Source organism: Callithrix jacchus, chromosome 6 (assembly GCF_049354715.1).
Source record: "Callithrix jacchus isolate 240 chromosome 6, calJac240_pri, whole genome shotgun sequence".
Classification (NCBI taxonomy): Eukaryota; Metazoa; Chordata; class Mammalia; order Primates; family Cebidae; genus Callithrix; species Callithrix jacchus.
This window is the reverse complement of record NC_133507.1, coordinates 19,995,304-20,020,603: the sequence shown is the minus strand read 5'-3', so window position 1 is coordinate 20,020,603 and position 25,300 is coordinate 19,995,304. Positions and strand designations below refer to the sequence as shown.

General features: G+C 42.6%; 1 protein-coding gene across 2 annotated transcripts in view; it reads left to right on the top strand.

Moving 5' to 3' along the window:
• Positions 1-2,471: 2,471 nt before the first annotated feature.
• Positions 2,472-25,300, top strand: part of IQGAP1 (IQ motif containing GTPase activating protein 1) — a 118,178-nt gene continuing 95,349 nt past the window's right edge. For both annotated transcript variants that reach the window (XM_008998400.5, XM_008998398.5), the window contains exons 1-2: positions 2,472-2,627; positions 4,971-5,070. In XM_008998400.5, the coding sequence (XP_008996648.3) occupies positions 2,573-2,627; positions 4,971-5,070 (155 nt within the window). In that variant the 5' untranslated portion in view covers positions 2,472-2,572. The remainder of the gene's footprint in view (positions 2,628-4,970; positions 5,071-25,300) is intronic.

Genomic DNA, 25,300 nt, shown 5'->3' with positions numbered 1-25,300 from the left:
AACAAGTAAACTTAATAAATATTTATAGAGCTCTCCACTTCAAATACAGAAAATATACATTCTTGTCAATACCACATCACACCTACCCATAAGTTTAAATGAAACATTGATTGGCCATAATTAATACCCAATTTTTTTCAAAATAAAGCAATATTTCCATTTACTCTCCCTCTTTCTCTTCCTCTTTCTTCCTCTCCTTTACTTATTTTTTTTTTCTTTCCTTCTCTCAAAAAAAAAGAAATCAACTTGTAAACCTCTAGATCCAGGTCGGCAATGTCTCTCTCATTGCTTGATTTCCTTCCTTCCCTTCCCTCCCTCCCTCCCTCCCTGCTTCCTCCCTTCCTTCCTTCCTTCATCTCTTCCTTCCTCCCTACCGTCCTTCCCTCCCTTCCTGCCTTCCTCCCCCCCCCAAAAAAAAAGCTTAAGAATGAAATAATTTTTTACTTTGTAAGTTTAATAAAGTAAACTCTTGTCCATTTTTCTATAGGGGTATTTTGTTCTTACAGGTTTTGAAGTATCTTTAATAGTTTGAAGGAAGAGTGAATACACTGAAAATAGCTGGAGCAGTGGCCAGGCACGGTGGCTCACGCCTGTAATCCCAGCACTTAGGGAGGCCAAGGAGGGTGGATCACAAGGTCAGGAGTTCGAGACCAGCCTGGCCAACATGGTGAGGCTGAGGCAGGAGAATCGCTTGAACCCAGGAGGCAGAGGCTGCAGTGAGCCGAGATCGTGCCATTGCACGCCAGCCTGGGCAACAGGTCAAGACTCGGTTTCAAAGAAGAAGGAAAGAGAGAGAGAGAAAGAGAGAAAGAAAGGGAAGGAAAGAGAAAGAGAGAGGAAAAAAAGAAAGAGAAAGAGAATAGCTGAAGCAAAATGTCTGGATTCAGGCTATGATTTGGCATGCTAAATCATGCTGAACTTGGCCCATTATCTTGAAGGGAGTAATAGGAAAGAAATAATTTAAAAAGAGGGATACAATTGCATTTGCACTTTAGAGAGAACACCTTGGTAACTGTGACGATCTGGTTGGCAGAAGGGAGACTGAATATGATGACAATCTAAGCAGTGTAATCACAACGGGGATGGAGACAAAAGCAGACACCTCAGAAATAGACACAGATTAAATGTAGGGCGTGAGGCAAGGAGCCTGGGGTGTTCCCATTGGGAACTGAGTACTTCTATGAATAGAGAATATAGCAGGAGCAGGGTGAATGTTTGATGGGTAGGATTTGAGTTGTCTGCCCTATACACAGGCCAAAGTGTTCATTAGCTGAAAATATTGAGGGGCTTCCAGACGATCTGGCCTGGATATACATATTGAAGGGTCTTCAGCAGTTAGAGACAAGTGTAGAAGAAGTTACTGAGTGGGCAAAGAAAAGAAAGGAAGCGGGCCGGGCATGGTGGTTCACGCCTGTAACCCCAGCACTTTGGGAGGCCAAGGCGGGTAGATTACCTAAGGTTAGGAGTTCCAGACCAGCCTGACCAGCATGGTGAAACCTCGTGTCTATTAAAAATACACAAAAAAATTAGCTGAGCGTGGTGGCGGATGCCTGTAATCCCGGCTACTTGAGAGGCTGAGGCGGGAGAATCGCTTGAACCCAGGCAGCAGGGGTTGCGGTGAGCCGAGATCGCGCCATTGCTCTCCAGCCTGGGCGACAAGAGCGAGACTCCTTCTCAAAAAAAAAAAAAAAAAAAGAAAGAAAGAAAGAAAGAAAGAAAACAAAAAAGAAAAAACGGAAGGAAGAGGGCTGCGGACAGAATACCGTTGAATACTAATATTTAAAGGGCAAGCCACAAGGTGCAGGGGGAAGAGACTTCCCTGATACGGGAAGAGAGTTATCTAAAAAAGAACTTGCAAAGAACAATGTCAAGGGCTCTAAAGGTCGGAGGTTTGGACAGAGCTCGGCTTCAGCATCCACATCTCAAACACCTGGGTAATCTGGTGACTGCTGCTGAATCTGAGAGGACTGAGGCCATGCTGCCGAACTGCGGAGCGTGGGGCTGGAGGACCTTTACGGCAGTCTGGGGACTGCCTGGGTCCAACCAGACACTCTGGACCACCTCAAAGGGCGTCTTCTCTTGAGTTTGGTGCAGAAGTTAGCTGGGTGGGGGGGCCAGTGAGAGAAGAGAGACGACCCATGATTTTGATTTCAGGAAGCAGACACCGGCAGCCTTTCGGTTAGAGCTGCGGGTAGGGCGGTGGCCCTGGGGCGGGGCTGTAAACCTGGGCCTGCATTGCCGGCAGGGCAAGCTCTGCGCGAGCGGGTTTGGAGGACAGGCTCTACCTTCTTCTTCCGCCTACCTATACTGTAGCGGGATGCAGAGCGGGGAGGGGATGAGGGGGCGGGGTTAGGGGGCGGGCGGGCCGGCTCTGGCCCCGCCTATTTCCGGCCGCTCAGGCCGGTGCGGCAGGGCGGGGCCGCTGGGGCGGGGCTTGAGGGGGGGGTTGACGGGACGGGGCGGGGCCTCGGGGACCCGGGCAGCCCGCGCACTTGGCAGAAGCTTGCATCTGCCGCCGCCCGCGCCTCCAAGGTTTCACGGTTTCCTCAGCAGAGAACCGAGGTCGGCCGCCATGTCCGCCGCAGAGGAGGTTGACGGACTGGGCGTGGCCCGGCCGCACTATGGCTGTGAGTGCGGGGCTCCACGGCACGGGGGCTTCGGGGCCGGGCTAACTGCAGACGAGGCGCGGTTTTCCTGGAGGCTCGGCCGGCCGGGTGGGGCAGGGCGGCTGCCGGCAGCTCGGACCCGGAAGAGCAGCCCGGGCGGGGCAGCGGGCGGCGAGGCCTCGGGTGCGAGCCCCCGCGGGCTCCGAGGCGGCGGCGAGGACCCCCGAGGCCTCCCCGCCTTAGCTGGGGCTGCGGTAGGGGGAGCCCCACCCAGCGCTTCCCGCCAGCCAGGCTCGACCGAGATTGGGGAAGGCGGCCTAGGGTGAGGTGGCAGGAGGACCGTGCAGGGCGTGTCCTGGGGACTGGGGTTTGGGGACGCGGGCTCTGCCACGGCTCCGTGGAAAGGCATTGCCCTAGTGCTGCCTGCGGGATGGACGCAGGGAGTAGACCGAGGTCCACACCTGCCCGATCCTAGGCTAGTTGAGAGGTGCCGTCCTGGGCAAGTCACTTCGGTTTTCTTGGGCTCAGTTCCCTCCTCAAGATTTCAAAAGTAAAAAGAAAAAAAAAAGGCAAAAAATCCTCTGACTTCCTCATTTTCTGTTGCCTGCCCTGGACGTCATTGAACTGCAGGCACGATTGGCTAAAGGAGGACCCTTTGGGGTTTTGAGGTTTTCAAGTATCAACATTTCGGACATCAACAGTTATATGTGTGGTTTGTGCAGCGTTTGTGAAATTAAAGATGAGTAAGATCAGGCCCTGCCTCCAGAGAACATTTTAATCAGACGGACAGGTGTGCAAGCTAATGTTTATAAAGTGCAATAGAGATAAAAGATGCTGAACCTACTAGCCATACAGAGTAATGTAGGTAAGGTAAGGAGAGGGGCTTGGGGAAGACAGTCTGAGTATGGGAGGTGACTTTTTTTTTTTTTTTCCCGAGAGAGAGAGAGAGAGAGAGAGAGAGAGAGTCAGTCTGTCTTGCTCTGTTACCCAGGCTGGAGTGCAGTGGCACAATCTCAGCCCACTGCAACCTCCACCTCCCAGGTTCCAGCGATTCTCCTCCCTCAGCCTCCCAAATAGCTGGGACTATAGGTGTTCACGATCACACTAAGCTAATTTTTGTATTTAGTAGAGACGGGGGTTTCACCATGTTGGCCAGGATGGTCTCAAACTCCTGACCTGAAGTAATCCCCCCGCCTGGGCCTCCCAAAGTGTGAGCCACTGCCCCCAGCCAGAAGTTGACATTTGAACAGACCCTTGAACCATGCTGTGTAGAAAGTTTGTCAGGTGGCCAGGTGTGGCTCCTACATGTAATCCCAGCAATTTGGGAAGCCGAGGTAAGAGGATTGTTTGAGGCCAGGAGTTTGAGACCAGCCTGGGCAGCATAGTGAGATCCCATCTCTTAAAAAAAAAACAAAAAACCAGGGGTGGTGGCCCACGGCTGTGGTTCCAGCTGCTCAGGGCTAAGGGTAGGATCATTTGAGCCCAGGAAGTGGAGGCTGCAGTGAGCCATGATTGTGCCACTGCACTCCAGTCAGAGTGACAGAACAAGACCCTGTCTCAAGAAACAAACGTGTTAGGGCATGGTGGAACAAGAGGCAGGACATGAGAGAAGGGCATAGACGAAGGTGGTGAATAGTTGAGGGACACTGTGTGTGCTGGGAAATGAGTGGTGTGGAGTGCACCGTGGTGGGAGGAAGCGCAGAGGAGAGTTTCCAAAAATAGTGGAGACCAGACTGGGAAAGGCCTTGAATGTCTTCCCAAGGAGTTAGGAATTTATTCCATACCTGGTACCCAGGAAGGAAGCAGATAGATGCCTTCAAGGTTAAGCTCGGGCTTTGGAGACAGACTCTCCAGCGTGAATTCAGGCCCTGCATTTGTTTGCCATGGGACTGAGCTCACCCAGCCTCAGTTTCTTCATCTGTAAAATAGGAGCAATAATCACAGGATTGTTATGGGGTTTCAGTGAGAGAATGCGGGTAAAATGCTTGTTACAATTACTGCCACTTATTTCTGAATAACTGCTGGTCATTAATAAAAGAAGGAAACAACATTATCAGATCTGTGTTTAGAAGTTCTGGCAGGTAGGGACAGATTTGGGCCAAAATCTCAAGACAGTATTTTTCAAGTTTTCATTAAATTTAGTACATATTTATATTATACATTTTTTAAAAGGTCAAGATGAGTATTGTTGAAACCACATAGTTCTTTTTTTAGGAAGGTCATTGTAGTACACCTAGCTAGCCACACATTCATCGGTTACCCTGACTTTCTAGGTGAGTAGCAGGAAATTGATGCTGTGGCAATCTTTTATCACTCAGGAAGGCAACAGATCCTGGTGTTTACATTCTTTCTTTTCTGTTTTAGCTGTCCTGGATAATGAAAGACTTACTGCAGAGGAGATGGATGAAAGGAGACGTCAGAATGTGGCTTATGAGTACCTTTGTCATTTGGAAGAAGCAAAGAGGTAAAGATTGGCTGGCTGGAGAGAAGATTAAGAGAAGGGAACTGATAATAGTGTGAATACAAATAAAGATTTCTTTGAGGCTGAGCTCGGTGGTCCACGTCTGTAATCCCAACGCGTTGGGAGGCCAAGGCAGGAGGATCACTTGAACCCAGCTGTTTGAGACAGACTGGGCAACATAGTGAGACCCTGTTTCTACAAAAAAAATTTAAAAGTTAGCCAGGTGTGGTGGTGCATGCCTGTAGTCCCATCTACTCAGGAGCCTGAGGACGGGGGATCACTTTAGTCCGGGAGGTCAAGGCAGCAGTGAGCCATATTCTCACCACTGCACTCCAGCCTGGGTGACAAAAACTCCTGTTTCAGGGGAAAAAAAAAGAAAAAGATTTCTTTGAGTATGTTGCAGATGTAACTGGGAAGCTGGTAGTTGAGGTGGTTGAAGTATAGGTAGGGTATTTATTTATGGCAGTAAGTAGCCTTGATGAGGGTTTATCATGAATCACTGTGATGGGCATTTAAGTGTACTGAAAAATTTTCCAGGTTTGTGTTGTTCAGTTTTATGATGATTGTGCATGTTTTGGGCATTACCAACTGTGGGGTAGAAATAGCATCTTTAGGGTTTGAAGTTATTGGCTTTAATATTTCACTAATTCTTCATGAATTTGGATTATGTATGAATTGACTTTTCTCCCATGTCCTGTGGAGTGGGTGCGTGGTTTGGGAGGCTTAGAAGTGTAGTGCTGTTGAGGTAGGTCCATTTGTTAGGCAATATTCAGAGGCAGCATCCTCACCACTCTTTGTGAAGTGAATGTAAACCTATTCTTTTCCTTTTTCAGATGCCCCAAGACCTTGTGGTCTTAATTTTAGAGTGTCAATTTGTTAGCAGTGATTCATTTCTTTTGTTCTGATGCTGGTGTTCTTATTGCAGAGTCCCAGGGTGGATGTAATTATAGGTCATGTAGTCTATAAGTGAGCTTTGGTGAAGAAGGCAGGGATAATGAAATATTTATAATTAACATTTAATAAAAATCAAGGGTGTTTCAAATGGTGCTAATAAGAGTGTGTGTGTGTGTGTGTGTGTGTGTGTGTGTGTGTGTGTTAATTCTGAAAATCTTAAAATGCTACAAGAAAGTCCAGAGAACAATATAACAAACATCTTTGTGTCCCAGAACTAACAGACGTTTACACTTCAGATATTTCCCTTTCCTCTAAAAACCAAACCAAACCAAACCAATATAGCTGCATTTAAAGTCTCTTTTGGGCCAGGCGGAGTGGCTCACGCTTGTAATCCCAGCACTTTGGGAGACTGAGGTGGGTGGATCACCTGAGGTCTGGAGTTTGAGACCAGCCTTTTCAACATGGAGAAACCCCATCACAACTAAAAATACAAAATTACTGGGGTGTGGTAGCTCGTGCCTGTAATCCTAGCTACTTGGGAGGCTGAGGAGGGAGAATCACTTGAACTCAGTAGGCAGAGGTTGCAGTAAGCCAAGATCTTGCCATTGTACTCCAACCTGGGTGACAGAGCGAGACTCCATCTCAAAAAAAAGAATAAATAAAGTCTCTTTCATGCCCCTCTGGTCCCGTTCTTCCTTCTCCTGGGACAAGCACTAACCTGTATTTTGCATGCTGTCTTGTATCTAGGCTTCTTTTCTGAGCTTAAAACTCTTCCAGGAAACTGAAGCTTGGGTTTCAGTGATGACTTCAGTGAGGAGGCTAACACTTGGCTTTCTAAACAATAGAAGGTGACATAGCAAGACGTGCTGTATCACTAGAGAAGGAGGCATTTTCTCATATGAAGTTTAGAAGAAAACAAAAATTGTAAGATCTCTGCCATTTAAATTGTGGACTTCTAGGTTTGGAAGGTCAAAGAATTTGAAAGCTGCAGCTGTTCTAAGAGACCATCTTGTGCTCTGCGGAGCTTTGGTGATTCTGCTGAGGTGACCTGGGGTGAGAGGGAAGAGCCTCAGCGCATCTTCCTTCTCCCATTGAAAGCAGCTCTGCTTTTGTTGTACTGTTGAATTTCCGGAATAAAATTCCACTTTTTACAGAGTATTTTGGCTAACACTTCCCCACCCCCAAAACTACCACTAATCTAATTCAACTGCTAATCTAGTCCAACCATCTCATTTATATGAGGACACTGAGGCCTGAGTTTTCGGTCTACTCATAGTTTTCTTGATTGAAGAATAGTTTCCATGATTTTTTTTCCCCCTATATGGAGTCTTGCTCTGTCACCCAGGCTGTATTGCAGTGGCATGATCTCAGCTTACTGCAACCTCTGCCTCCCGGGTTCAAGCGATTCTCCTGCCTCAGCCTCCCAAGTAGCTGGAATTATAGACGCCCACCACGATGCCCAGCTAATTTTTTTATTTTTAGTATAGACAGGGTTTTACCATAATGGCCAGGCTGGTCTCGACCTCCTACCTCCGCCTCCCAAAGTGCTGGGATTACAGGCGTGAGTCATCATGCCGTGCCCATCGTTTTTCTTTAACTCTGGTTCTTATAACCAGGTGTAGTGTTAGAATCACTTGGGGAACTTTAAAACAAATACAGGTATCTGGGCCTTCCCATAGAGATTGTGGTTCAGTAGGTCTGGGTTGGAAGGACCAGAGACCTATGTATAGTAATCCCTTGGTGTTTGTGGGGGATTGGCTCCAGGACACCTGCAGATACTAGAATCCACTGTTGCTCAAGTTCTTTATATAAAATAGCATAGTATTTGCATATAGCCTAAGTACATTGCATATTCTTTAAATCATCTCTAGATTACTTATGATACCTGATCCAATGTAAATGCTACATAAATAGATGTTACACAGTATTTGTTTTATTTGTATCATTTTTTATTTTTGACTTTTTGATCCATAGTTGGTTGACTCCATGGATGCAGAACCCATGGAGAAGAAAGGTCGACGGTATTTTAAATGTCTGTAGTGATTCTTATGGTCCTTCCTTACTTCCCACTCCTCCCATGTTGAAAAACAAGATTTAGGCTGGGCGCAGTGGCTCATGCCTGTAATCCCAGCACTTTGGGAGGCCGAGGCGGGTGTATCATGAGGTCAAGAGATTGAGATTATCCTGGTCAACAAGGTGAAACCCTGTCTCTACTGAAAAAAAAAAAAAAAACAAAACAAAAATTAGCTGGGCATGGTGGTGCGCGCCTGTAGTCCCAGCTACTCGGGAGGCTGAGGCAGGAGAATTGCTTGAACCCAGAAGGCGGAGGTTGCGGTGAGCCGAGATTGTGCCATTGCACTCCAGTCTGGGTAACAACAGCAAAACTCCGTCTCAAAAAAAAAAAAAGGAAAAGAAAAACAAGATTTAAAACAATTTAAAAACTCTGCCTTATGCTGGGATATCATGGCCTGCGTAGAATAATACACAAGCGTAGAATATTTCCTTCATCTGTCCAGTGCTGTGTTAGCAAGGCATTTTATTTACAGCTACTCTTTTTTTCTGTCAGATTTTTTTTTTCAGTATAGGAAAGTAGCCCATTTCCTTTAAAGACCCCCACAGGCCATGATCCCCTGGGGTGTTTTTTAGTTCAGTGCTTTTGCATACTTAAGAAGAAACTGGCTGGGGGCAGTGGCTCACACCTGTAATCCCAACACTGTGGGAGGCCAAGGTGGGTGAATCACCTGAGGTCTGGAGTTCCAGACCAGCCTGACCAACATGGAGAAACCCTGTCTCTAATAAAAATACAAAATTAGCTGGATGTCGTGGCACATGCCTGTAATCCCAGCAGTCAGGAGCCCGAGGCAGGAAAATCGCTTGAACCTGGGAGGCAGAGGTTGTGAGGCTGCAGTGAGCTGAGATTGTGCCATTGCACTCCAGCCTGGGCAACAAGAGCAAAACTCTGTCTCAGGGGGAAAAAAAAAGGTAGTAACTAAGGCAGTGAAGACATTGTGATAACCTTCATGTTTTATTTCTTTTTTTTAAGGGAGGGCATAATAGTGCATATTACCTTGGCATACTGCCCATTGACCTGGCATCATGGAAAGGTGCCTGATCTATTTTATGGAGGCAGTCCTAAAACTGGGTGTGGTGATTTTTGTTGCTGTTGTTTAAGGCTTTGATTTTAAAAAATCAACATTGGAAGCACCTATTTAGATTGCATAACTAGAGCGGACAAAGGAAAGAAGCCTGGGAATGTTCTGGTGAGAAAAGAGAACCAGGATCCCTGTCAGCCACCTGTGTGGCTGCTGCCACCCCTAACAAGTGTTGTGAGTGCGCCAAGGACAAATGGCATGCTCTTCATTATTAACTAGCTATTAACCTCTTCCAGTTCTTTCTCCTCCCTTGGTGAGCCGGGCTGTATCTTCTGTGCTCCCAGAGCCCCTCTTTCCCCTCTAGCATTAGGCCCTATTCACTTTTTTGGTTTGGTTCCATCCTTTTTCCTTCATAACCTCCACCCCTCCCAAGTTGGGAGAGTCCCAGGATCTGGGATTTACAGCAGCTCTGAGGCCAGGAATAAAGATCATAGAGATGGGAGGGAGAAAATGTTCCCCTCCTCAGTTCTATTTATAATACTTCAACTCCACCTACTAAAAGCTCCACCTTGTAGTACAGTGGCCCCATTGTGTATCCTGGGGCACTCCATTTTCTCCTGTGCCTGTAACAGAGCCCTTTCTTGGGGAAAGAGAGTGTATATGACTGTGTAGAGGCAGTGAATATAAGTAAGAGTGAGTATAAGTGTAGAGAGACGAGAGTGTTCTATGGGTGTGGGTTTGTGTTTCCCTGAAAGGTTAAGCGGGAAAATTTAGGGGTGAGTCCTGTACATGAGCACTGGGAGTGGTTGAGAAATAGAAAACATAGAGATTTCTGCTTTTCTTCATTGTTTAGAGAGCAGCTTCGATATTGAAATTAAGCCACTGTTCCAATATCACCTAACTATGCAAGGCTTTTTGCTAAGGACTGCACCGTAGATCAGGGATTTTATAAGTCCTTGATACATCTTAAAATTACTATTTATGCTTAAACCGGTTTATTTTTATCCTTTTTCCTGATCTTACTGTGTTTTACATTTGTTTTGGCTAAGGAGCAGTTGTATAGGAGCGATGAATACCATTTCACTCAGTTGAAGGAGGTAACATTTAAGTGTGTGAGGTATGTTCAGTGCTCAAGTCTTCGACAGGAGGAAAGATCAGAATAATGGCCAGGCACTGTGGCTCATGCCTTTAGGCCCAGCGCTTTGGGAAGCCAAGGTGGGTAGATCACCTGAGGTCAGGAGTTCAAGACCAGCCTGACCAACATGGAGAAACCCCGTCTCTACTAAAAGTACAGAAAATCAGCTGGGCATGGTGGCACATGCCTGTAATCCCAGCTACTCGGGAGGCTGAGGCAGGAGAATCGCTTGAAACTTGCAAGCAGAGGTTGTGGTGAGCCTAGATCACGCCATTGCACTTCAGCCTGGGCCACAAGAGTGAAACTCCATCTCAAAAAAGAAAAAAAAATCAGAATAAGATAAAGGTGGAAAGAACCAAGAAGAGAAGATGTCAGGCGGGAAAAAAACAGGGAAATCTGAAAGTCCGTAGAAAGTATGATTAGTATTGGAAATGGAAGAAAATTCAGCCATGTTAAAGGTCACAGGAAGAAAGTTAATTCCAGCATTCTCTGACTTTCAGAGAATTCCTGGTGTGTGCTTTCAAGTCTGTCATGACCCACCCTGCTGCTGAGTGCACGTACTGCAGCTCAAGGAGTAGCGCATACCCCTCTTGGAGAAGGGAAAGTAGGAACTCTGGTTGGTTGGAGACTGTCAGCAACTCCATGGTGTTAAGTTGAGCTTAGCACTGAACAGAAGCGTGTCACCTTCTGTAATTTAGGGGAATTGAAAAAGTATCTTGGAAAGAAATTAGTTCTTGGGAAATAAAGTCTTTTTTGTGCGTATGTTTTTATTGTTGGCATAGAGCATTTTCTGGGATGGGCTCTTCAGATCTCCTCTCCCTCTAAGTGATATCAGAATTCCATGAACATTGGGATATGTCCAGGCTGGCACACTGTGATCATGAAAACAAAAGTTAAGACATTTAAGAAGCAAGAAAAGAAAATGGGTAGGTGAGGTGTCTAGGAAGAAAGAATATCATGCCCTGCAGCTTCTAGAATTCTCAAACTGAGGAGTATCACTTAAATGTTGAGGGGGATCTTTTTTTTTGAGACGGAGTTTCGCTCTTGTTACCCAGGCTGGAGTGCAATGGCGTGATCTCGGCTCACCACAACCTCCGCCTCCTGGGTTCAGGCAATTCTCCTGCCTCAGCCTCCTGAGTAGCTGGGATTACAGGCACGCGCCACCATGCCCAGCTAATTTTTTGTATTTTTAGTAGAGACAGGGTTTCACCATGTTGACCAGGATGGTCTCGATCTCTTGACCTCGTGATCCACCCGCCTCGGCCTCCCAAAGTGCTGGGATTACAGGCTTGAGCCACCGCGCCCGGCTGAGGGGGATCATTTTTAGGATGTGACCCAAGCTCTCTTTTTACTGATGGGAAGTCTAGTTTAATCATCTGATGAGACCCAGTGTGATTTAGGGACCATAGCATGTCGCTGCTTAATGGCATGGTGGCACTAAAAGCTGATGCTTTTATTATTTGTAATTACCAAGGGGAAGTATGGGATGAAATTTATTCTTTTTTTTTGTTTTTTTAAAGACGGGGTTTCACCATATTAGTCAGGCTGGTCTTGAACTCCCAACCTCAGGTGATCCGCCCACCTTGGCCTCCAAAGTGCTTGGATTACAGGCGTGAGCCACTATACCTGGCCAAGATTTATTCTTAACTATTAAAATGGCTACATAGCTGGAAACCTCCATTCTCTTTTCTGATATTTAATTTAGTGCAGCTGCCTTGGACAGGCTTCCCTATAAGTGGGTTGCATTTAAAAGTGTATTTGTTAAAGTGGTTGAAGCTGAGTGCTTTTCTATATCATAACAGTGTTACAAACGGGAGTATTCATACAAATGGGAGTAATGTGGCCACCAAAAGCTTTTTATCCTAACATGTAGCTGAAAATTTAGCAAAAAAAAAAAATGTTTTTTTTGAGATGGAGTCTTGCTCTGTTGCCCAGGCTGGAGTGCAGTGGTGTGACCTAGGCTCACTGCAACATCTGCCTCCCAGGTTCAAGCAATTCTGCCTCAGCCTCTTAAGTAGCTGGGATTGCAGGTGCCCACTACCACACCCGGTTAATTATTGTGTTTTTAGTAGAGATGGGGTTTCACCATGTTGGCCAGACTAGTCTTGAACTCCTGACCTCAAGTGATCCGCCCACCTCGGCCTCCCAAAGTACTGGGATTATAGGTGTGAGTCACTGCATCTGGCTTAGCAAAATTTAAAATTAAGAAATGTAGAGCGTCAACTAGTTAGTACTCATTATTATTATTAAGAAAAGTCATGTGACTCTATATTCTCATAATATGAATAATTAAGTAAAACAGAAATTCAAAAAGTCTGAATCAAATGTCTTTGAAAATCTTGAATGTCGATATATCTTGGCACACTGAAAAGAATCAGACTTTCTGTTTTAGCAGATGTGAGTTCAGATTCTGGTTTTGCAAGTTGCTTAGCTTGAGGCAGTAAGCTCACATTTGTCCTTTGCAGAATGGGAACACTATGCATCTTACGGAGTTGCCGTGGTGGTTAATTGCTTGGCATAGTGAAATATAGTAGGCACTCAATAAACTTTTACACACTGAATATTCTTTTTTTTTTTTTTTTTTTTTTTTGAGACAATCTCACTCTTGTTGCCCGGGCTGGAATACAGTGGCACAATCCTGGCTCTGTGTAACCTCTTTCTCCTGGGTTCAATTGATTCTCCTGCCTCAGCCTCCCAAGTAGCTAGGATTTCAGGTTCCTGTCACCACCTCTGGCTAATTTTTGTATTTTTTGGTAGAGATGGGGTTTCACTATGTTGGCCAGGCTGGTCTCGAACTCCTTAACCTCAGGTGATCCACCTGCCTCAGCCTCCCAGAGTGCTGCAATTACAAGCAAGAGCCACCATGCCTGGCCTCCTGAATTTTCACTTTAAATCTGCAAAAGCAAAAGCAGATTTCATGTGAAGATGACAGGAATTTTCTGGGCACTTTCAAGGTCCTAAGGTTGGTAGCCCTAGTTTTTTCACTTCAGATTTAAGCTTTTGTCTGAAGGAAAACACCAGAAACAGAGGCTACTTCTAGGGAGGAGAATGGGGGTAGAGGGTGTGAGACTTCCTTTTTACTCAATACTGTACTATATATTTAAAATGCTTTTTACAGTCATATTTTTTTTTTCCTCCCGAGATGGAGTCTCTCTCTGTCGCCCAAGCTGGAGTGCAGTGGCGTGATCTTGGCTCACTGCAACCTCTGCCTCCTGGGTTCAGGTGATTCTCCTGCCTCAGCCTCCTCAGTAGCTGGGGTTACAGGCATGTGACACCATGCCTGGCTAATTTTTGTATTTTTAGTAGAGATGGGGTTTCACCATGTAGGCCAGGCTGGTCTTGGTGATCCGCCTACCTCGGCCTCCCAAAGTGCTGGGATTACTGGTGTGAGATACTGCACCCAGACTACAGTCATAATTTTATAATAAAAGGGAAAGGATTAAGAAAAGGGAAGAGGTTCGACTTAACAATATTTTTAACTTTCAGTGGGTTTATAGGGATATAACCCCTTCATAAATCGAGGAACATCTGTGTTGTAACTTAAAAATGTGAATTTGTGATTAGATCTAAAAATTATATACTTAAGGTTTTTCCTTTTACTTAATCCCTTCCCTTTTCTTTATTATAAAATTATGACTATAGGCTAGGTGTCGTGGTGTCTCATGCCTGTAATCCCAGCATTTTGGGAGGCGAGGCAGGCGGATCATTTGATGCCAGGAGTTCGAGACCAGCCTGGCCAACATGGTGAAACCCCCTGGGTGTGGTAGCATGTGCTTGTAATCCCAGCTACTCTGGGAGCTGAGCACAAGAATCACTTGAACCTGGGAGGCAGAGGTTGCAGTGAGCTGAGATCATACCACTGTACTGCAGCCTGGGTGATAGAACCAGATATTGTCTCAAAAAAAAAAAAAAAAAAAAGAATGAATATAGGAAAATTTCCTTGAAAGAACAAAGATACGCCTACCTCAGTGTCTCAAGTAGGTGGAACTAGAGGCCCACTCCACCTCACCTAGCTGATTTTTTTAAATTTGTTTTTTTTTTTTTTAATAGAGATGATATTTCTCTATGTTGCCAGGCTGGTCTCTATCTCCTGGGGGTCAAGCCATCCTTCTGCTAAAGTGCTGGGACACAGGCATAAGCAGCCAAACCCCGCCTGTGTTGTCTTAATTTACTATTTTCAGTGAATTATCTAATGTTCATAATTTATTCAGGTTTATTCCTCTTTAAAGTTAATATTGCTTTGATTGCTAGAGAGGTTAAACATTTTCTTAAATATTTGTTTATTAATATTATTTTCATATGTAAATTTTCTATTTTTGTTATGTGCCTGTCTTCTAGGGTCATGATATTAACTTTTGTGAGCTCTCATAACATGGACGTTCACCTTCTCTCATATTTGTTACAAACATTTTCCCTTGATGTTTCGTTGTATTTGTTTTCTTCGTTGTACAACGTTTTAAATTTTATGGAGTGAAAATTTTGATCTTTCTGTTTGTAATTTCTTCTATCAACTCGAAGTCTAGATAGTTTAATTTCTCTAAAACCGTGCCAAAATTTTCAGTTTAATATTCCGTTGGCTTATTTTTTGTTTTGTTTATTTGTAGAGATGGGGTCTTGTTATGTTGATCATGAGGGGAACTGATCTCGAACTTCTGGCCTTGAGTGATCCTCCTGCCTCAGCCTCCCAAAGTGGTGGAATTACAGGCCTCTAATATCATTTAAAAACTGTTACCTATTAGCAATTGATGCCTACTTTGTCAAATAATATCTATCTATTACTAGTTCTAGACTTTTTAATTAGAGTGAACCATATTTCATTTTTTTGAGAAAAATATATATGATTCTGCTTATGTGAAGCTAGCTTAATTTTAACTCTGTAACAAGTAACTTGATTTTTTTTTTTTAACTTTTTTGTGACTTGAAATTTGTTTGACAATTGTTCCTTGAGGTATAAACATTTTCCAGTTAAAATGTTAGGGTTGATATTGGCTTAGCAATTTTGCCTGTAATGTGAAGACTCTTCTTGGTTTATAATGTCTCTTGTTTGTTTATTTTAGCTCTAGGAAATTGTCCATTATGCCTTTAATGATTAGTTCAAATTCATTAGTTCTGATCATTAGATCTGCATAGTCTGTTTTATGGCTCTTCTTCATTTTGTTTATATTAAATAGGCATTCTAGGTATGTGCCTTACATACGTCTTTTGTTGCATGAGTTTCTATGGTCTTGATAGTTTTTTCCTTGGTTCTGTTAATGGTAGTTGCTTTGCCCTGTTGTAGTTTTTATTTTTCATTAAGTCCTTTTCCGTCTCCAGTCTTGTTAATAGCTTAAATGATCTCTTTTTAGTTCATGAAGAATAGTGTGGCACATAAAAGATCCTTTCAAGGTGGAAAAAAAGGAGCGGGTAGCCAAAAGAGTTGGGTTACAGAGTTTACCACTTCTCCTTATAATCAATAGGTGTTGAAGTAGATGTGACTGAAAAACCAGTGTTAACCAGGCAGCTGCGTCTATGGAATGTCCACCAGTCAAGGCTGGGAAAAGTCTGGCTGGGCTAAGTGACCAATTAGTTTGACCTCATTTGGCATATATGTCTTACAGGTTAGAGCAACGGTTTTATTTTTAATGCCCTTAATGACAAAATAGTAACAATACATTTGAGGACCCAAGTTGGCGTGTTCTAGAATTTCATTTTCCGGCTTAGTATGGTGACCTGCCTCTGATTGCTGCACAATTCCTTCTGCTTCACAGTGTCCCATCTGGGGATACCGGTTGGTAGTAGAACCTGTTTTGAACATTCTTAAGCCTTGTGGTATCTGATGAACTCTTGGTTGTTTCTAGCTGGTGCTAAATAAACCCCTTGACAAGAAGTATTTTTGTAAGAAAGCACTGGTAGGCAAATTGAGAACATCCGGAAGTGATTCATATTACTGGGGTTGTTTGCTTAATTCAGGACTTGGTTGCCTAGAGACCGTATCTTTGAGCTAGCCGAATGAAGTGCCAGTGGAACCTGAAGGGCCTGAGGCCTACCTGATCAAATCAGAGCTCTGCTGCTTCGTTTTTCTTCTAGAAGTCTCCTAGTAATCTGATTGATCTCTGTGGTTTGACAGTGTGTGAATTTAAAACATCTTAAACATACAAATGTTTAAGAAAGATCTGGTTATGGTTTATTTTGAAGAGTAAGAGTTTACTTAAGTATGAATGTTATGTTAACATTTTTTTTTTAATAGTTGTGTGCTGGGAAGAATTAGTTATTTCAGTGAGGCATTTTATCATAGAAACCTCAGAACTTTGCCTTTTTTTTTTGAGATGGAGTTTCGCTCTTGTTACCCAGGCTGGAGTGCAGTGGCGCGACCTCGGCTCACCGCAGCCTCCGCCTCCTGGGTTCAGGCAATTCTCCGGCCTCAGCCTCCTGAGTAGCTGGGATTACAGGCACGTGCCATCATGCCCACCTAATTTTTTTGTATTTTTAGTAGAGACAGGGTTTCACCATGTTGACCAGGATGGTCTCGATCTCTTGACCTCGTGATTCACCCGTCTTGGCCTTCAAAAGTGCTGGGATTACAGGCTTGAGCTACCGCGCCCGGCTAGAGAACTTTGCCTTTAAGGCTACTAAACGAAAGCCAAAATAATCCCCCAAAACAGAAAACCAGAAACCTGCAATTTCGAGCCAGTCATGATCTAAAATATTTTCTGTCTGTCCCAAAGTCAGGGTATTCCCCTTGCTCTCCCCTCTTTCTCATTGTCATGATCAGTACCGTTTATTGCATACTTTCTATGTGCAAGGCACTGTGCTAAGCACTTTACATGCTTTATCCAATTAGCTATTCTTGAAGCCCTTTGAGATGCTTATTATCTACATTTAACAGATAAGAAAGCAAAACTCAGAGAGGTTAACTCACTCATCTAGTAAGTGGTTGATCCAGATTTCAGGTTTGGCAAGGACTCCAAAGTCCTTTATCTTAACTGCCATATTAGTCTGCTGCCTGTACTTCTCCTTCTAAAAGTAATAACAACATTAGTAATTAAGTGGAATGATGATGAAATTTACATATGACATTGTGAGATAGGCATTATTTTTATTTTAAAGAGGGAAAGAAATGGAGTTGATAACACTTTTCCTAAGGTTGTGTATTGGAATTCAAGCCCAGGCTTGTGACACGGAAGCTAGTGCTCTAGGCAATTCTCCGGCCTCTCTCCTAACTTCTGCAGACGCTGAAGTGGCAATATTTCAGTCCAACCTCCTTAGCTGGTGCCCAGAGACATTAAGTAAACTTGTGTAGTTTTCAAGTCTGTGAGGAAACTTGATCTGTTTACTGCCGCTTATTTTGGACTCTCTTGCACCGGCCACCTGAGGGAAAGTCTCCTATTGTATTTTTGTATCTAACTAGCTTGTTGGACCCTTCCTAATTGCTTCTCTTCTTCATAACCTGGTATCTGCTTTGGATTCATCTTGGAAACGTGTTCCTTCCTACCACTTTCTTGTTTGTTAAAGAGTTACCTCACATAGACAGAAGTGGCAAATTGGATTGGAAATTGCCTTGGATCATTTGGCAAGAACTGTATTTTTGGGGTTGTGGGAGGAGGAAAGTCCTGTCTAAAAGCCTCTATTTCTTCTTTACTCAGAATACCTTCCTGTTGACTCACTGGAAATCATAACAAAAAGCAGAAGGAACATTGGAGAGGCAGCTGCCAGCCCAGGGCTTGGCTTCTGTTGGGGCAGCTGTTTGGGAACTGAGACACACTGGGCTCTAAGACTGTGAGATTTCTGTAGTAGAAGGAAATAGTATTACTCTGTTAGGTATTTATCGATAAGATTAAAAAGTGTCAGACTATTGCTTGGGATCTTTGGTGAGCAACTTAGGAAACTAAAAATATTTTCTCGAATAGAATTCATTGGTGACCTAAAAACTGAGGTAGAATGAACTGAGATATACAAGAGAGAATGGGGCAAAATTAGAAAAGGAAAAGTTGAAAAGAAGAGAAAAAAAACTATGATTATTAAAAACAGGAAAATGATGAAATTTAAATAGAAAAAGTCTCAGAGATATGCACTGGGCATTAATCAACAGATCATTTTACTATGAATAGCATCTTAGATGACCTTTAAAACAGCTAAAAGTAAACGAAATTTATTTTTTACTTAAATGATTATTATAACAAAATATTTTTTTGGGGGGGTAGGCCCTGTGGCTCATACCAGTAATCCCAAAACTTTGAAAGGCGGAGGTGGGAGGATAGCATCAGGACAGGAGTTCATGACCAGCCTGGGCAACATATTGAGACTCTGTTTCTACAAAATATAAGAAATAAAAAAATTAGCCTGGTGTAGTGGAACACACCTGTAGTCCCAACTACTCGGGAGGCTGAGGTGGGAGGATCACTTGAGTCCAAGAGTTCAAGGCTGCTATGAGCTGTGATCACCACTGCACAAAAATGTTTTTATTCCCTGAAGACATGCTATATCATTAGTTTGGGCAATGCCTTTTCACAATTGATAGTTTGAAAAGGTAGTGTTTCATGATGGCTTGACTTTTAGGGTTTTCCTTTACAATTTTGAGAATCCCGACAGAAATGTTTTTTATATAGATTTGGTCTTTTTTTGAGACGGAGTTTCGCTCTTGTTACCCAGGCTGGAGTGCAATGGCGCGATCTCGGCTCACCGCAACCTCCGCCTCCTAGGTTCAGGCAATTCTCCTGCCTCAGCCTCCTGAGTAGCTGGGATTACAGGCACGCGCCACCATGCCCAGCTAATTTTTTGTATTTTAGTAGAGACGGGGTTTCACCATGTTGACCAGGTTGGTCTCGATCTCTCGACCTTGTGATCCACCCGCCTCGGCCTCCCAAAGTGCTGGGATTACAGGCTTGAGCCACCGCGCCCGGCCCTTTAGATTTGGTCTTAATTTAAAAGTTTTAAATTTGGCCGGGCGAGGTGGCTCATGCCTATAATCCTAGCACTTTCGAAGGCCGAGGTGGGTGGATCACCTGAGATCAGGAGTTCAAGACCAGCCTGGCCACCATGGTGAAACTCTATCTTATTTAAAAAAAGAAAAAAAGTTTTAAATTTAAAACATACTTTTGTTAGAAATAGGTAATACACAGACATGACACATAATTCAGAGACTATGCAAATATATAACACTGAAAAAAAGTCTATATCCTGAGTCTTCTTTCTCTAGCTATTCATTTATCTTCCCCACATGGAGCTGCTATTATTATTGTGTCTCTTTCCATAGATACCCTGTGCATATAAATATGAATCACTTTGATTTGTTTAGAAGTGGTAGCACACCGTACATTTTGCTTTGCATCTTTTTTTTTTTTGAGATGTAGTCTCACTGTGTCGCCTAGGCTGGAGTGCAGTGGCACGATCTTGGCTCACTGCAACCTTGGTTCAAGCAATCCTCCTGCATAGCTGGGAGTATAGGCATGCACCACCATGCCTGGCTACTTTTGCATTTTTAGTAGAGACAGGGTTTCACCATGTTGGTCAGGTTTCGAACTCCTAACCATGTGGTATACCCACCTCAGGCTCCCAAAGTGCTGGGATTATAGGTGTGAGCCACCATGTCTGGCCTTTTTTTTTTGAGATGGAGTCTTGCTCTGTTGCCTAGGCTGGAGTGTAGTGGTGTGATCTTGGTTCACTACAACCTCCACCCACTGGGTTCAACGAATTCTCCTACCACCAAGTAGCTGGGACTACAGGTATCCGCCGCTATACATGGCTAATTTTTGTATTTTTAGTAGAGACAGGGTTTCACCATGTTGGCAGGGCTGGTCTTGAACTCTTGACCTCAGGTGATCTGCCTGCCTTGGCTTCCCAAAATGTTGGGATTACAGGCATGAGCCACTATGCCTGGCCCATTTTGCTTTGCATCTTAAGATTCATTCCACATGAATGAATGTAGAGTGAAGTGCCTCTTTTTTTCCTTCACAGTTCCTTAGTTTTCAGTTTTGGATTTAACCTATCAATGGACATTTTCTCCTCAGCTTTTGCTGTAATTAGTAACTTTCTAGGTATGCCATTGTGCATGTATGAGTATTCTTGCAGGAAAATTTCTTTTTTTTTTCTTGCAGGATAAATTTCTAAAAGTGTAATTTCTGAGTCAAAGGGAACATGCGTATTTTGTTTTCATAAATATTGCCGATTTGCTCTCCTAAGAGGCAATAATATATAAGAAAGCTATTTCGCCTTTAATTTTATCATCTCAGAATATTACAAACTTTTTTTTTATATTCACCAGGTTCACAGGCGAAAATGGTATTTCATTGTAGCTACATTTTTGGATTATCTAATTATGAGTGAAGCTGAGCATCTTTACATGTGTTTAAAAGCTATTTGTATGTTCTTTTCTCTTTTTTTTTTTTTTTTTTTTGAGATGGAATTTCATACTTGTTGCCTAGGCTGAGGTACAATGGTGCGATCTTGGCTCACTGCAACCTCCGCCTCCTGGGTTCAGGCGATTCTCCTGCCTCAGCCTCCCAAGTAGCTGGGATTACAGGCATGCGCCACTAGGCCCAGCTAATTTTGTATTTTTAGTAGAGACGAGGTTTCTCTATGTTGGTCAGGCTGATCTCGAACTCCCAATCACAGGTGATCTGCCTGCCTCGGCCTCCCCATTGTATGTTATTTTCTGTGAGCTGTTTTGGCAGAATCCTTCGCTCATTTTTCTATTGGATTATCCATCTTTTCCTTACTGATTTGTAAGAGCTCTTTATATATATAGAAAATTGGCTCATTGTACACCATGGGTATTATAAATACTCATTCCATTTTGTCATTCATTCATTCATTCATTCATTCATTTATTTATTTTGAGACAGAGTGTCATTCTGTCGCCCAGGCTGGAGTGCAGTGGCGCAATCTCAGCTTACTGCAGCCTCTACCTTCTGGGTTCAACCTCGTGCCTCAGCCTCCTGAGTAACTGGGATTTCAGGTTCATACCAGCACACTCGGCTAATTTTTGTAGTTTTTAGTAGAGACAGGGTTTTGCCATGTTGGCCAGGCTGGTCTTGAACTCCTGATCTCGGGTGATCCACCACCTCAGCCTCCCAAAGTGCTGGGATTATAGGTGTGAGCCATCTTACCCGGCCATTGTCCTTTAAATTTTGACTTTGTGTAAGATATTTCAAATAATTTAACATTTTAAAACATATTTGAACTTACTAATATTGTATTTTTAGCTTTCAAATTTTTTGCATGATTTTTAGAGAGTCCTTATCTATACCAAGATTATATAAAAACATTCTCCCATGTTTTCCTCTAGTATGTTTAGGGTGTAAAGTGTTTTAAAATTTAACTCTGATCCATTTGGAATTGATTTTGGTGTGAGGAGTGACATAGAGATCCTGCTTTTCTGACTATTGGATTGTATCTTACATTTCGAATCTTAGCAGTGTCTCTCTTAGGAAATGTGCCCTGGGACAGTGCCTTGTGCTCTAGTTTATGAACTGATATCTTCTTCTTTTTTTTTTTTTTTTTTCAGAACAAGGCAGCTTCAACTGTTGGGCTTTTTGAAACATATGGCGGCTTAACTATCCTTTTAGGGAAGTTGGTTAGGATTTTCCAGACTGCTTTCAAGCAAGTTATACTGTAATGTTAAACAGATTAATAGTGTGTAGTAAAGTTGGCACTGAGCAAACAGGTTTTGGATTAACAGCTTTGACATAAAGACAGTGAAGAGATGACTAGACTTGCCAAACTAACATAATTTATTCTTGGTGTGAAAAGAGAGTACAGATTTGGAGTTTGAAAAATTATGTGGCTTTTTAGATCAGTATTTTTTGAGGCGTATTGTGCTGTGACATTAAAGAAAGGTTTAGTGGTGAAATAAGTTTCAGAAATACTGAGTTAAACCAGGTCAAAGATTATTTAAGTGGCAGATTACTTGGAATTTTTTTAATATTTATTTTTATTTTTTTTAAAGATGGATTTCACCATGTTGGGCAGGCTGATCTCGAACTCCTGGCCTCAGGTTACCCATCAGCCTTGGCCTCCCAAAGTGCTGGGATTACAGGTGTGAGCCACCCCGCCTGGCCTACTTGGAATGTTTATCGTAGACCGGTAAATTCTGCCTCTCCAAGGCAAAGGATAATGTATGCAATATTCCTCAAACCTACTTTACTATCAGTAATGTTCCAGCTTGTTTTTGGTTTGGTTTGGTTTGGTTTGGTTAGGAACACGTTTTTCCTATCAGAGTTTTATGGTTACAGATATGAGGGACTATTTTTTTCTTTCTTTAACTTTAAGGACTTCAGGGACTGTTTTCTTTCTCTAACTTAATTTTTTTTTTTTTTTTTTGGACTCTTAAGACTTTCTTCAGGGACTGTTTCAAAGAAGAATTTGGGAGATGTTCATGGTCAGTTCTCAGCTATTTTGTGTTTTATGATAGTTTGTTTCCATTCTCCATTGAGTTGTCCTATTCTTGGCTTATAGTGCTTAAATTAAAGCCATAATTATACTAATTGGATAGGTGTAATTGCTGAACCGTAGTCAGTGATTTTAAGGCATTGTGAAGGACGGGAGTGTGGTTTTTAAAAATGGGGGGTGCAAATTTACTAATTATTAAAAAGGAAAAGAAGATAAATACCACAAATTCTGGTCTAGTAAACTAGTTTCTGGCGAAACTTTGGACTGGAAAAATTCCAGAGCACATGGTCAGATGGATAACTTAAGAACACTTAGCGAGAAAAATGATGCCTGGAAGCCAACATGAGCTCCCTGAGAAAAGCCCTGTCACATTAACATCATTTCCTCTTAGACAAGGTCACCAGATTGGTGAATCAGAGAAAAACACAGTAATGTCTAGATTTCAACAAGGCAGTTGAAAGTATGTCTTGTGATACTCTTGCAGACAGGTTGGATAAATGTGAACTAGATTGTAATGTAATTAAGATTATTTGTAGCTGGCTGAATAAACCACATTCAAAAAGAGCTGCTAGAGGTTGCAGTGAGCTGAGATCATACCACTGCACTCCAGTGTGGGCGACAGAGCAAGACTCTGTCTTAAAAAAAAAAAAAAAAAAAAAGGAGCTGCTAGAATGGGAGTAACTGCTTCAACAGTGTGGGATTTGTTTTTGGGTGGTGAAAGCATTCTGGAATTAGTTAGTGATGATGGTTGCACAACATTGTGAATATTCCAAAAGCAACTGAATTGCATATTTAAGATGAGTTTAGGTTATGAATTGTATCTCAGCAAAAAGAGTTGCTAGGTTTTTAGCACAAATAAAGCACTTTTAGGGCATGTTATTTGTAAACATTTTTATTGGGACTTAGGAGGACATCAGTGAGGTGTCAGTCAAATTCAGATTTTACTTGTTTCTGGAGAGATAGTTAATATATCGTGAGACACATTTTGCTTTCCATATGCCCTGAATCTGATGATGAAATTTAATAATGATAAATGTGATTTCCTACATTGGAGTTCAAAAAGTGTACAGGATAAGGGAGAGAAGTAGCATTAGTGGGAAATGAAAACAAAATGAAAGAAACCTGAGTTGTTCATTAACTCCTTAGTAGATGCGTGGTATACCCAGCCAAGGACAAAATGGTTCCATTGTCCTCTGGACTAATCAGAGGCTTCCTGAAATTGTATTTAGTTCTGGAGGTCATACTTTAAGATGGACCTAATAGTCTAGAGCAAGGATGTTACATGTGTGATAGGTTATTTCACACCCACAGCAAGCCCTGCTGATAGATCAGAATCCGTTTCAACATAGAAGCTGAGGAACCACTCCCAGTCAGTGGGTGTTGGTCCACTAGTCGAGGCTTGATTATTGCCCTGGGACTAGAGCACGTTTGAGGGGCATGACCAGGATGATAAAGGGTCTGCCAGTTATGATTCATGAAGAAGAATTGAGAAGACTGAGACTATGTTACATGGAAACAAGATTTAGAAGGAGTATAAAATCAGGATCTCAGAAGTTCAGCCTTTCATCCAGTTTAGGAATTCAGTTAACTGTTATATTAACATTTTACCTACTTTACTAAACACTTCCTGAGAGATGGGAGAGGGGTTCATTTTTTCATTGTGGTGCCAGAGGAACAGACTAGACAATGGGAATGTGCTTAATAGGAGGATAGTTTCTTATTTAACAAAAGATATTTCCAAAAAGTGCCTGAGCTGCCTTGAGAAAACCCATGTTGCAGATTTTCAAGCTTCTATAACAGTTTAATGGAAGATTGTTATGTTCTAACCTAAGTATTTTCACCAGTTATTTAAAAACAATTTTTATTTTCATTTCCTGTGTTACTAAAAACTATTTTTATTTTGGATGACTTGATACTATTCCATTGCTCATTTTTTCTGATGTGGCTATGAAGTTGGGCAAAATATTTCCAATAAAATAATTACTTTAAACAAGTAAAACACATTTTTAGTTCCTCCACTTTTCAGAACACTCTGGGAGAACTGAAGAAGATGCAAAATTGTAACACAGTCCTGCCCTTAGGAGATTACAGATGAATTAGACAGACTGGGCATAAACGTTTAAAAAGTTAACCAACGTCAGAGAATGAGAGGTCTCAGTGTCATGAGGCAATATGTAATTGCTGAGGAAATGATGCAAACAGTTAATGTGTGAGAGTTTAGAGGAGGGAAAGATTATTTTACGGCTGGGTTTTGCAAGATAAGCTGACATTGTATGGTCACACTTTTCCCTTTCAAGGGAAAGCATAACACGAGGTGTACTTGGCTTGTTCTCGTATACTTGTCTTGTTCTCTGTGCTCCTTTTGAATTGGAGCCCTTTCCACTTCCTGGCACCCAATGGCCCCTCTCACCACAGTACTTTTCACAAAGTAGGTGCTCAGGATATTGTTAAGTCAAATGAGTACAGAGTTGTGTGGGATGTGGGGGTTGTGGTAGGAAAAAGAATCTCAGCATCTCAGTGTTAGGGTGATAAGCGCTTGGGATAATTCTTTTTTTTTTAATTATTTGGTTATAATTGAGACCAGGAGTAACACAGTCCTTAAGCAAGAGAGAAGGAACAATGTATGTCTTTCAGTAGAGTCTTTCTAGTTTATTCAAAGATAAATTAGAAAAGGATCCCACCCTTATGTACATAAATATTAGGTGGTAAACAGATATTAAGTGTCATAAGAAAGTTGAGAGGAAGT